Source organism: Octopus bimaculoides, chromosome 4 (genome assembly GCF_001194135.2).
Source record: "Octopus bimaculoides isolate UCB-OBI-ISO-001 chromosome 4, ASM119413v2, whole genome shotgun sequence".
Taxonomy (NCBI): domain Eukaryota; kingdom Metazoa; phylum Mollusca; class Cephalopoda; order Octopoda; family Octopodidae; genus Octopus; species Octopus bimaculoides.
In genome coordinates this window covers 52939806-52951168 of record NC_068984.1, presented here as the reverse complement: position 1 = coordinate 52951168, position 11363 = coordinate 52939806, and the positions used below count along the sequence as shown (strand labels likewise).

Genomic DNA, 11363 nt, shown 5'->3' with positions numbered 1-11363 from the left:
CCATTACCACAAAAAAAAAAAAAAAAAAAGTGGAATTTATATTTTATAATATATATCTTACCAGAGGTTACAGAGATTGTTAAATCTTGATTTCGGGCCTCATCTTCTTGCAATCTCTACAATGATAAGCCAGATGAATATGTCATCTTTAAACAAGAAAATATATCATCATAACATGACAGAATTCTAGAGGGTTTGATAACCTTTACGAAATTATAAAAATTATTTTAAAGTAATTTTTCTATTCCAATTAGTCATGAGTTACATCATTTCAATTGGCAGTCTCGTTTATTAAAATTAACAGTGAGGATTTTACCAAAAAAAATTTTAAAGTCTTTTAAAAATTTCAAACAAATATAAATAAGCTGGCTTGGCTGTATAAGAAGCTTGCTTCCCAACCACATGGTTTCAAGTTCAATCCCACTGTATGGCAGCTTGGGCAAATGTCTTCTACAATAGCCCTAGACTATTGTGAGTGGATTTGATAGAATGAAACTAAAAGTAGTCCATCGTGTGTGTGTGTGACTTTGTGTTTATCCCTTATCAGCATTTGACATTCAGTGTTGGTTTGCTTACATGCAGTAACTTAGTGGTTTGGCAAAAAGAGATTGATAGAATAAGTAGCAGGCTTAAAAATGAGTCCTGAGGTCAATTTGAACAGCTAAACCCTTCAAGGTGGTATCCCACCATGGCCACAGTCCAATGAGTGAAGCAACTAAAAAATAACAGATAAGAAAATCCATTTTTCTTTTTGCTGTAAATTAATTTACAAAAGTGTCTATGATCATTTAACCATCGAGAAACAGAAACCAAATCTCTCTTGTACTAACCACATCTTGTTGTCCCAAAGAAAGAAAAAAAGGACATATTGAATAAAATAGTTCCAGAAATACTAAAAGTTTGAATAAAAGATACAAATATTTGGAATGCCTCTGATCAGAGTTTTGATCAGGTCAGAACTAACCTGGGGCTAAATAACAAATGAAATGTAGAACACAATGAGTTAGTAAATAGAAGACATGCTTAAATAGAAAGGGTCAAACCTGCTGCAAGTCAGAAATTTCTCGTTTCAACAAATCCTCACGTCTGGTGTGTTCTTTTTCTTGCCGGCTGAGGTTAATTTGCAAATCTTCAATCTATTGGATAAGAAAAAGAGCAACCATATAGCAACAGTCACCCATGCATCCCCTCTCCATGCCACTAATGTTACCCAAGGTAAAGGCAGACACCAATACAACTTGGCACCAGTGACATCGCAACTCATTTCTACAGCTGAGTGAACTGGAGCAATGTGAAATAAAGTGTCTTGCTCAAGAACACAACACACAGCCTGGTCTAGGAATTGAACTCACTACCTCATGACTGAGAGCCCGATGCGCTAACCACTGAGCCATGCGCCTTCACAGAACAGTAAACTGTGTGTGTGAGAGAGAGAGAAAGAGAAAGAGAAAGAGAGAGGGAGGGAGGGAGAAAAAGTTGTAAATGATTGACACAGTTATATAAGCAGAGTCATTCATTTCCATTATTCTGCAAGAACATGTCTGGCCAAGGGGAAATATTACTTTGCTTGGAAATATGTGAAGGTGTGTGACAGAAAGGGCATCCATCCGTAGAAAATCTGTTTCGATAAAAATATGTCAGTTTTATTTTATGCTTTGCATAAAACTACTCGCTCAAAATATAGGTCAGAATGTTTAAATATTTTCAAAGTATGACATACATATTTATGAACTTCTTACTCTTACAGTCTTGAATTGTAATAAAATCAGCCAGGTGTGGCTCAGAAAATAAATATGAGATTGTACTTTAATTACATGTAAATAATTGATTGCTAAGATTGGCATAAGCTCTAAATTTTGATGTAGAGTACAGGTGATTAAATGAACCCTAGTACATGACTGGTTACTTAAGTTTATCAGTTCCAGAATAATGAACGCCAATGTCTATACTAACAGGATTTGAATTTAGAACATTACATTACATACATATGTGTATATATATCTACACACACACACACATCACAGTCATGGCATACTGGTGTCATGCAAATGGCACCTATGCCAGTGGCACATAAAAGCACTCATTACACTCTTGGAGTGGTTGGCATTAGGAAGGGCATCCAGCCAAATCAAACTGGAGTATGGTGTAGCCTTCGAGCTTACAAGCCCTGATCAAACCATCTGACCTATGCCAGCATAGACAAAGGACGTTTGATGATGATGATATATACACATACATGAATTGAAGGAGTGGAACAAATAAAAATGCAAGCTATATATATCTCTTAGCAACTTTGATGGAAAAAAGTATGTAACTCTTCATGTCAATAAATTGTTATTGTTTCTTATTGTATACTGTCCACTTTTTGTTCTCCATATCAGCTACTCACTGCTTGAATCTTACCAACTTCCTACACTTGGGTCCTTGGATCATTCATACACACACACACACACCTACATATCAACAGATTGCTGTTAAATAGGTGCACTAAGCAAAAATACTGCATGGTATTTATTTATGTGTTACTCTTTACAATAAAGAGGAATTAGCCAGTTAATAAAATGGGAGCTTAATAAGTACCAAAGTACTTGAGTCTATTTGACCAATATATATATATAGTGGAGGTGCAATGGCCCAGTGGTTTGGGCAAAGGTCTCGCGGTCACAGGATCACGGTTTCAATTCCCAGACCAGGCGTTGTGAGTGTTTATTGAGCGAAAACACCTAAAGCTCCACGAGGCTCCGGCAGGGGATGGTGGCGAACCCTGCTGTACTCTTTCACCACAACTTTCTCTCACTCTCACTTCCCGTTTCTGTTGTGCCTGTAATTCAAAGGGTCAGCCTTGTCACACTGTGTCACGCTGAATATCCCCAAGAACTACGTTAAGGGTACACGTGTCTGTAGAGTGCTCAGCCACTTGCACGTTAATTTCACGAGCAGGCTGTTCCGTTGATCGGATCAACTGGAACCCTCGACGTCGTAAGGGATGGAGTGCCGACAAGAACATATATATATATATATAGATATCACAAATTGCACATAAAAATTCTCTTTCTTACTTGACATATAAAAGACTCTTTTTCAAGTCTAGCCTTTTGACGATCTTTTTCCATGGAGTAATTGAACTCTTCTCGGACTTGAAGTTCTGCACTGAGTACAGCTTCCTGGACTTTGCTGTCACGAGCAGCATTGGTTTTGTTGAGTTCAGCAATTTCCCTAGGAAGATTAAATAAACTTAGTGAAACACTGCACAAATAAATAGGTTAGAAATGAAAAAAAAAGGCACTGATAATATTTACTAAACTTACTTATATGAGTTGTCTAAAGCAACCTGTAAGCCTCGAACTTTCTCTTGGCTCTCATCCAAGTCATTCTAAAATATAACATAAATTTTACAACTTAATATTTAACATAACAGATAGAAAAATGTTCTGTCAATGTCGGTATACATAAAAGTATACTGTAGTGTTGATATACATTGAAGTTTACTATCAGTACTAACGTAAAGTGTCAGTGTTAACACACAGAAAATGTACTTTCTGTATTGGTGTACAGTAAAAGTATACTTTCAGTACTAGTTTACCTAAAAGTGTACTGTAAGTGTTGATGTATGATATACAATCAGTTAAAATGTACCTAAAAGTGTACTGTAAGTACTGAAGTACTGATGTACAATAAAATTAGTGTTGGTGTAAAGTGAAATGTACATAGTGTTGGGATACAGTAAAATTTACAATCAGTAGTGATGTACACTTAAGTATACTGTCCATATTGTAGCATGTCCTCTATCAATATTTTTTTTTGAATAATCAATTTACCTTTAATTTTGTTACTTCTTTCTCTTGCTTCACTAATGCAGTATTCAGTTTAGAAATAGTTTCTAAGTAAAACAAATACCAGTAAAAAAATATTAATATTCAGAAAATATACAGTTTTATAGTATATTTGCATAAATTCACTACCTAAAAAAAAATCTGTCTTTACATTTTATATATTTTTTAATGTGCATCCATACATATAGCTTTCGCCACCGCTGCCACTACCACCACCACCGCATACTTATTTCATGCTGACAGAAACATTTAATGTTTACTCATTTCTAATTAAAAAAAAACATACTTCTAATGATTTTCTATTCACCATATTTACTGGTAAATAAATCTTGGATGCTTTTATCAAATAACGGTAACTCAAAGATACATACAAACAACCAGTCAACACTTGGAATAATGCATGCACGCATATGTGCCTATGTATACATGCATGCATGTTGTTCTCTTTCTCTTTTTAATTTAGAGTAAATTTTGACCAGCCACCTACTTGGTAGCAAGGTTGTGAAGGAAAGTATCTTGTTTTAACCATCATCATCATCTATGTATATATTAAATCTCTCAATAAGCAATTGAAAATAAACAGCACAAGAAATCACAAATGCGATAATTTACCACATAATAAATAACTATCAACAATTAAAATAAATGTTGTCAGAAATAACATTTGAAAAGTTTAATCTCATTTCTTCTCAATTGGTTTTAATAGTATCTAAAATTACTCAGTTTTGAAAAAATCCACAAACACTCTATTAGTATCATTCCTTTTACTGAAAGACATACCCGACTGTTTCTTTCCAGTGTCTTCATTAGAATCCAAAACTGCCTTTAAATCATCTGATTCAGTTTTTAATTCTTCAAGCTTTTTCCTAAAAATAGAATTGTTAAAGAAATACTTTATCAACTGCAACATTTACATTAAAATAAACAAAAATGCAATAATAATCCTTATATAAACCCAAAACCACAATATTACATGGGGAGGAGAAATTAGTTATACTTGACCGGTACTTTATTTTATTGACTCCAGAAGGATGAAAAGGCAAAGTTGATCTCAGTGGAATTCAGAAAGCAAAGAGCTGGAACAAATGCTTTAACATTTCCTCCAATCTACTGCCCTGAAAAAATTATGCAAATAACAAACAGTCTCAAATCTTTCCAAAATTTAACAAAAAAGAAATATAAAGACCTTAATATTTTTCTCTTTAGTATGGCTCTTTCCATTCTGAGTTCAAATGTAGTTAAGGCTAAGTTTAGCTTTTATCCTTCTGGAGATAGTCCAGTTCAGTAACCAATATTTTTATATTCATTTTTCATTACCAGCAAATAAGTTGGGTAAGTTTTCTCTATCTAGCCTATCCATATTAATAGTAAATAACTCTTCTAGTTGTAAATAGTCTCTTTACAAGATTTCTTCATGATAATCTTGTTTACGTCCAGCTGATACTAAACAGTTAGAGTATGTTCCTTACTTCAGAAAATAGTTACTGTCTGTAGCAAGCATTGCAATAAATGTGGCCAGTCGCATGTTCTTTGCCTAACAGTTTTAAGTAGTATACCTTGACTAATCTTTCAGAATAATATTCCTTGCTTAATTGAGTCACTGTGTAACATGATTTTTGTCCACTGTTATTTCCTATTTGCTCACCCCTAGAAAGTATGAAAAATGGCTAATATTTCCTTTAAACTTTGCTTTTGTTTACATTTATTCAAACCCCCAAGAGTCCATCTCAATACACAGCTATGATGCTCCCCCACTACTCCTGCTCATGATCATATATTGTCAGCCACTAAGGGCCATGCTCAAGTAGTTATGGTCAAGCAACTGACAAGGAAATCTGTGGAATTGAGCAGAATATTTGCTATAATGATATTTCTGCTTCAGCAACTCAGCAATGAAATGTAATGGAAAATAGGTCAGTTTCAAACATTGATGATCTGGTCACAAAAACAAAGTTTGAAGGGAATAGTAGTAATTTCCTTTGATTTCTAGATAGAAGCAAATAGGAAATAACACTTAGTGACCAAAGACAAAAAAATGTTTTAACTTTGTTACACAATATAATTGATACACCTGTTCTTCTTTATTATACCCAAACATATTGTAAACAGATAAGATTTCATGAGTTATTGAATAGATTGTATAAAGTGTATCTAGCTATAAAACATCTCTATTCAAAAAAAAAAAATTAGGAAGATATTCTTCAAATTTAAAGAACCATTCAATCCGTGTTTATGTGATTCTTTCCTCAACCGTCAAAATTCAATGGCAACAAAAAGCAAAGCTTGAATTCACAACCAAGTTGACACTCTAAACACAAAATGTTAACTGTAAAAATAAAATTATATGCATTCCATTTACACTAGTGTATTTTATCAAAGGAATTGCTGCACGCAAGGTCGGTCTGCCACAGCAGAACTGATACTGGTGCTGGTGTCACATAAAAAGCACTGATGCTAATGCCATGTTAAAAGCATTGGTATTGGTGTCACATAAAAAGCACCCAGTACACTCTGTTGAGTGGTTAGTGTTAGGAAAGGCATCCAGCCATAGAAACCATGACGAAACAGACAATACAGCCTGGTGCAGCCCCTGGGCTTACCAGCTCCAGTGAAGTCATCCAACCCATGGGAAACAGCCATTAAATGATGATGATGATGATGGTAATGGACATTACTAAAATGGTTTCAAAGAGGTTGATTTTATAAATAAAGTAGGAATTATGATAATAACAAGTTTATATCATTTGTTGCCTACATTTGTTTCACTATTGAGATCATTTGATCACTTGTACTCTGTAATGTAATGCAATAAAGTGTTACTTTGATGATCTGTAGTTGTTAAGCATTCAATTGTACATGGAACATCAAATATTGTGGTTCCAACAAACAGAACAATGAAGCATACATAGACAGTAAATGATATAAATTTGTGTTGATCACATCTCCTACATTCACTATGTATATTGCCACCAATAATATTACTAAGCATAATAGTAACCAAAGCACTATACTGGATGATGACAATCTATGTGCAGCTCTAAACTCAACTGTACTAGTCAGATATCTAAGTATACACACAAGATATAAATATAGTTAAAAAAAACTTACTTTTGTGAAGCAATGAGAGAATCATTTTCTTTTTCTTTTGTTCGTAATTTTTTAATAATGTTATTACTCTGAAGTTGTTGTTTCGACAATTTCTCACCTGGAAACATTAAAGTAATATGGAATTGTAATTTTCTTTTTGGCATAATTGCTTCAATAAACTATCATTTAGTCAAGTAGAAAAAATGATTCTTCTCTCATTTTCCAATCTATTTATTATGTGTAGCATCATTGGAGAAAGAGACTTCCTGTCCAGTACAAGCTTAATCTTTGAGCATTTAAACCAGCCATATCCAGCCCAAATATTTGACCTATTTTATGTTCAAACCAGCCAGATTCTGCCTCTCACACCTATCCTACAATGTCATTCTAAAAATAAACAATCACATCATTGGACTCTTAAAGCTATGAGATAATGCATGATTAATTCAAAACAATGTTAGACAATAAGCATTACATTTGACAGAGTAATCTGAATGCTAAAGAGTTAAATCACTGGAGAGGAGGAATGTCATGTGTTCTTAGCATGTCTTTTACAACTTCACTCCATCTATTCTTTAGTGTGTCACAGATTTTGCAACGGGATATCTTTGCACTGCATACTAAATGGGCCAGATGATGTTTTTCTTTTGGTTTTTATTCTATATTTTTATGCGCCAAAATTGCACCAGCATTCGTCGTCGTCGTCGTCGTTTACAAATGCTTCTCTTGTATTTTCATTACAAATCATGGCCCCTTGGGATTTAACAGTTATGAATTTTAAACACACCAAGATTATCAGACACTTTAATTAATAGACTCAAACCATAATTGAAATTTTCAAGTTTTATTGCATACACAGAATAAAACCTGATTACTGGATTTTCTTATTAAACAATAGTATTTACCTTCGTGCAAAAGTTCAGCTATTTGGTTGTCTTTTTCATCCAGAATTTCTTTATATGAGGAGTCCAATGATTTGCTGAAAATATAAGGAATAACACAAACATTGATTGAACACTTATTATTAGAGTTAACATATTTGAGATAAAATTACATTTCTTTCAAAGTTCATTTTGTTTGGCTAGTGACTGATCAGAGATCAAATGTGTTGAAATTAAGAAATTAAGACAATTATATCCTAGAAGTGTCACAACAGCCGTTAAAAAATACATGTGCACACCACACATGACTATGTGCATGCATGGTTTTGTGGTTTAAGAAGTTTGATTCCTAATAGCACTCTCTGAGTGGTTGGCGTTAGGAAGGGCATCCAGCTGTAGAAACTCTGCCAAATTAGATTGGAGCCTGGTGTTGCCATCCGGTTTCACCAGTCCTCAGTCAAATCGTCCAACCCATGCTAGCATGGTGAGCGGACGTTAAACGATGATGATGATGATGATGATGATATATGTATGTATGTGTGCATGTATATAAGGATGGATGTGTGTGTGTGAGCATGTGAGAGTCAGAGAGAGAGAGATATGCCTTCACATCTTGACAACACATGACAGTTGTAAATGAGTGTCAGTCATATAACCAGCATCATTATTTCCCAACCTTATATGAGAATCTGTTCAGTCATGAGAGAACATTACCTTGCTTGGAAACAAATGAGGGTTGGTGACAGGATGGGCATCTGGCTGTAGAAAGTCTGCCTCAATGAATTCCATCTGAATTCACTGGGGCAGTTAAAATGATAATGATGATGAAAACCTGTTATATTCACTTTTATTTTAATTTTATATTTTATACTTTAAAAAAATGTTTCTCAACCATTTTTTTTAACCTACGGAACCCTTTGATTTCTATTTTACTCAGATGGACCTGTCTAGCCATTCAATGTTTAAAAAAAATTGTTAAAATACTTTTTTGTGCATTATAAAAGTATAAGCAATTTATTCTTTTATTCTTTTGTTTCAGTCATTTGACTGCGGCCATGCTGGAGCACTGCCTTAAACGATTTTTTTAGTTGAAGAAATTGACTCCAGGACTTATTCTTTGTAAGCCTAGTACTTATTCTATCAGTCACTTTTGCTGAAGTTACGGGGACATAAATACACCAACATCAGTTATCAAGCAATGGTGGCGGAGACAAACACAGACACAAAGACACGCACACGCACACACACACACATATATATATATATATACGCAATGGGCTTCTTTCAGTTTCTGTCTACCAAATCCACTCACAAGGCTTTGATCAGCCTGAAGCTATAGCTGAAGACACTTGCCCAAGGTGCTGCACAGTGGAAATGAACCCAAACCCATGTGGTTGGGAAGCAAGCTTCTTACCACACAGCCACGCCTGCAGATAAATTTTAGCAACAAAATTTGTGGACCCCTAAGGACCATATGGATTCTGGTTGAGAACCACTGTTTTCAAGCATCAAAACTATACATCTATAAATTACTCATTGAGACTATATCAGTATCAGAAATTGATGAAGAGGAACTATATCAGTAACCAGGTTGCATGTTTATGATAAAGCTTTGTGGGGCTTTATAATATTATATTACGAAATAATATATGAAATAAAACAAGTAACTAAATATGTGTTATATCAGGTATGCTTTTTTGGTAAGATGTTCGCTTCTCAACCACATGGCTCCAGGCTCAGTCCTGCTATGTTGCACCTTGAGCTAGTGTTTTCTATGGAAGTAGGCATGGCTGTGTGGTAAGTTTGCTTCCCAACCATATGGTCCTGGATTCAGTTTCCTTGCATGGCACTTTGGGTAAGTGTCTTCTGCTATTAATCTTGGACAGGCCAAAGCCTTGTGAGTGGATCTGATACATAGTAACAGGAAGAAGCCTGTCATGTGTGTGTGTGTGTGTGTGTGTGTGTTTGTTCCCTCCACCACCTAACTGGTGTTGGTTTGTTTTCATCCCCTGTAACTTAAGCAGTTTGGCAAAAAGAGATTGATAGAATAAGTACCAGGCTCAAAATAAAAAAAAAATGAGTACTTGGGTTCAATTTGTTTGACTAAACCTTTCAAGGTGGTAACTCAGCATAGCTTCAGTCTAACGACTGAAACAAGTAAAAGATAAAAGACAACATCATCAAATTTCCTTACTTTTGAGTGTTTTCCTCAATAGTTTTCTGTAGCTGTTTCTTCAAACTCTCTTTCTCCTAAAATCAGAATAATCACAAGTTACAAAGACAGGATTTAGAAAGAAAAGCTAGATTTGGAATTTTCTTTAAAGTAAAACAAAAAAAAAAAGAGAACATACTCTGAGTACAGTCTGTATTTTCTTTTCTGATTCTGCTAACCGTTCTGTAAACTCTTCTGTGAGAATATGGATGTCAGCTTGTTCTGTTTCCCGAATCTCTTCAGACTGCTGTAATTGGCTAAAATGAGACATTTATTAATTTTATTTTTCACATCTAGTTGTTGTTGATTATATAACTCTTTGGCATTTAAAGCAGTTATACAAAGTCTAAATATTCTACCTCTTTTATGTTAAAACTGGCTAGAACCAGCCTTTCCCACTTATGCTGCAATGTTATTCTAAAAATAAACAATGACATCGCTGAAACCTCAAATCTATGAAGTAAGCCATGATTAGTTCGAAATATTGTGAATAAATAACCATTACATTTGACAGAGTAATCTGAATGCGAAAGGGTTAAGTTTTGTTTCTGTTCAATAGGTAATTAATTCAATAATTAGGAAGGACTGACTCCTAATTATTGAGTGGACTGGCCCTCATACCGGTGGCACGTAAAAAGCACCCACTACACTCTCGGAGTGGTTGGCATTAGGAAGGGCATCCAGCTGTAGAAACTCTGCCAAATCAGATTGGAGTCTGGTGTAGCCACCTGGTTCACCAGTCCCCAGTCAAACTGTCCAACCCATGCTAGTATGGAGAGTGGATGTTAAAAGATGATGATGATAATGATATAAGCAAAATAATATTTATGTATAAATTCCAAGGTTTCTACAGTTCTAAATGCACCAGTCTAATCAGAGACTTACTTCCGAAGTATGCTGTTTGTTTCTAAAAGATCGTTATTTTCTCGGCTCATCTGAACAAGCTTATTCTCTCGATGTTGAAGGACTTCAGATAATTCAGCCAGTTTCTAAAATATAACAAAAATTAATTAAGAATAATTTTATACAAGTAATACAATGTTTCAATTTAAAAATGTTAAATGCCTTAATGAAATTAAAAAAAAAAGTCTTCATGTAACTTTACTTAGTATAGTAACATAATTTGTATGTAACTACTCATCTATAAACATATCACCATAAGAATGAATTGTTTTAACTTTTTCTTATAAAAATTATAAATATTTTCCCCACTTCATTTTAATGATTAAGAAAATTAATTTGTGGATCTTATAGGTCACAACTTCCAAATATTGTGAATTTTTACAAAAGAAAAAGAATAAGATATAACTATTTTTTTAATTAATAAGACTTTTATATTAACAAAAAAAA

The 11363-nt window shown here is 34.2% G+C and overlaps 1 protein-coding gene across 4 annotated transcripts in view; it reads right to left on the bottom strand.

Moving 5' to 3' along the window:
• The window catches only part of LOC106871826 (TATA element modulatory factor), an 80450-nt gene that overhangs the window by 17665 nt on the left and 51422 nt on the right, over positions 1-11363 (bottom strand). For all 4 annotated transcript variants that reach the window (XM_052967067.1, XM_014918526.2, XM_014918525.2 and 1 more), the window contains 11 exons: positions 10899-11002; positions 10153-10270; positions 9996-10051; positions 7826-7899; positions 6942-7038; positions 4614-4699; positions 3819-3880; positions 3309-3373; positions 3060-3216; positions 1044-1136; positions 62-116 (listed from right to left, as the gene is read on the bottom strand). In XM_052967067.1, coding sequence (XP_052823027.1) covers positions 62-116; positions 1044-1136; positions 3060-3216; positions 3309-3373; positions 3819-3880; positions 4614-4699; positions 6942-7038; positions 7826-7899; positions 9996-10051; positions 10153-10270; positions 10899-11002 — 967 coding nt within the window. The remainder of the gene's footprint in view (positions 1-61; positions 117-1043; positions 1137-3059; positions 3217-3308; positions 3374-3818; positions 3881-4613; positions 4700-6941; positions 7039-7825; positions 7900-9995; positions 10052-10152; positions 10271-10898; positions 11003-11363) is intronic.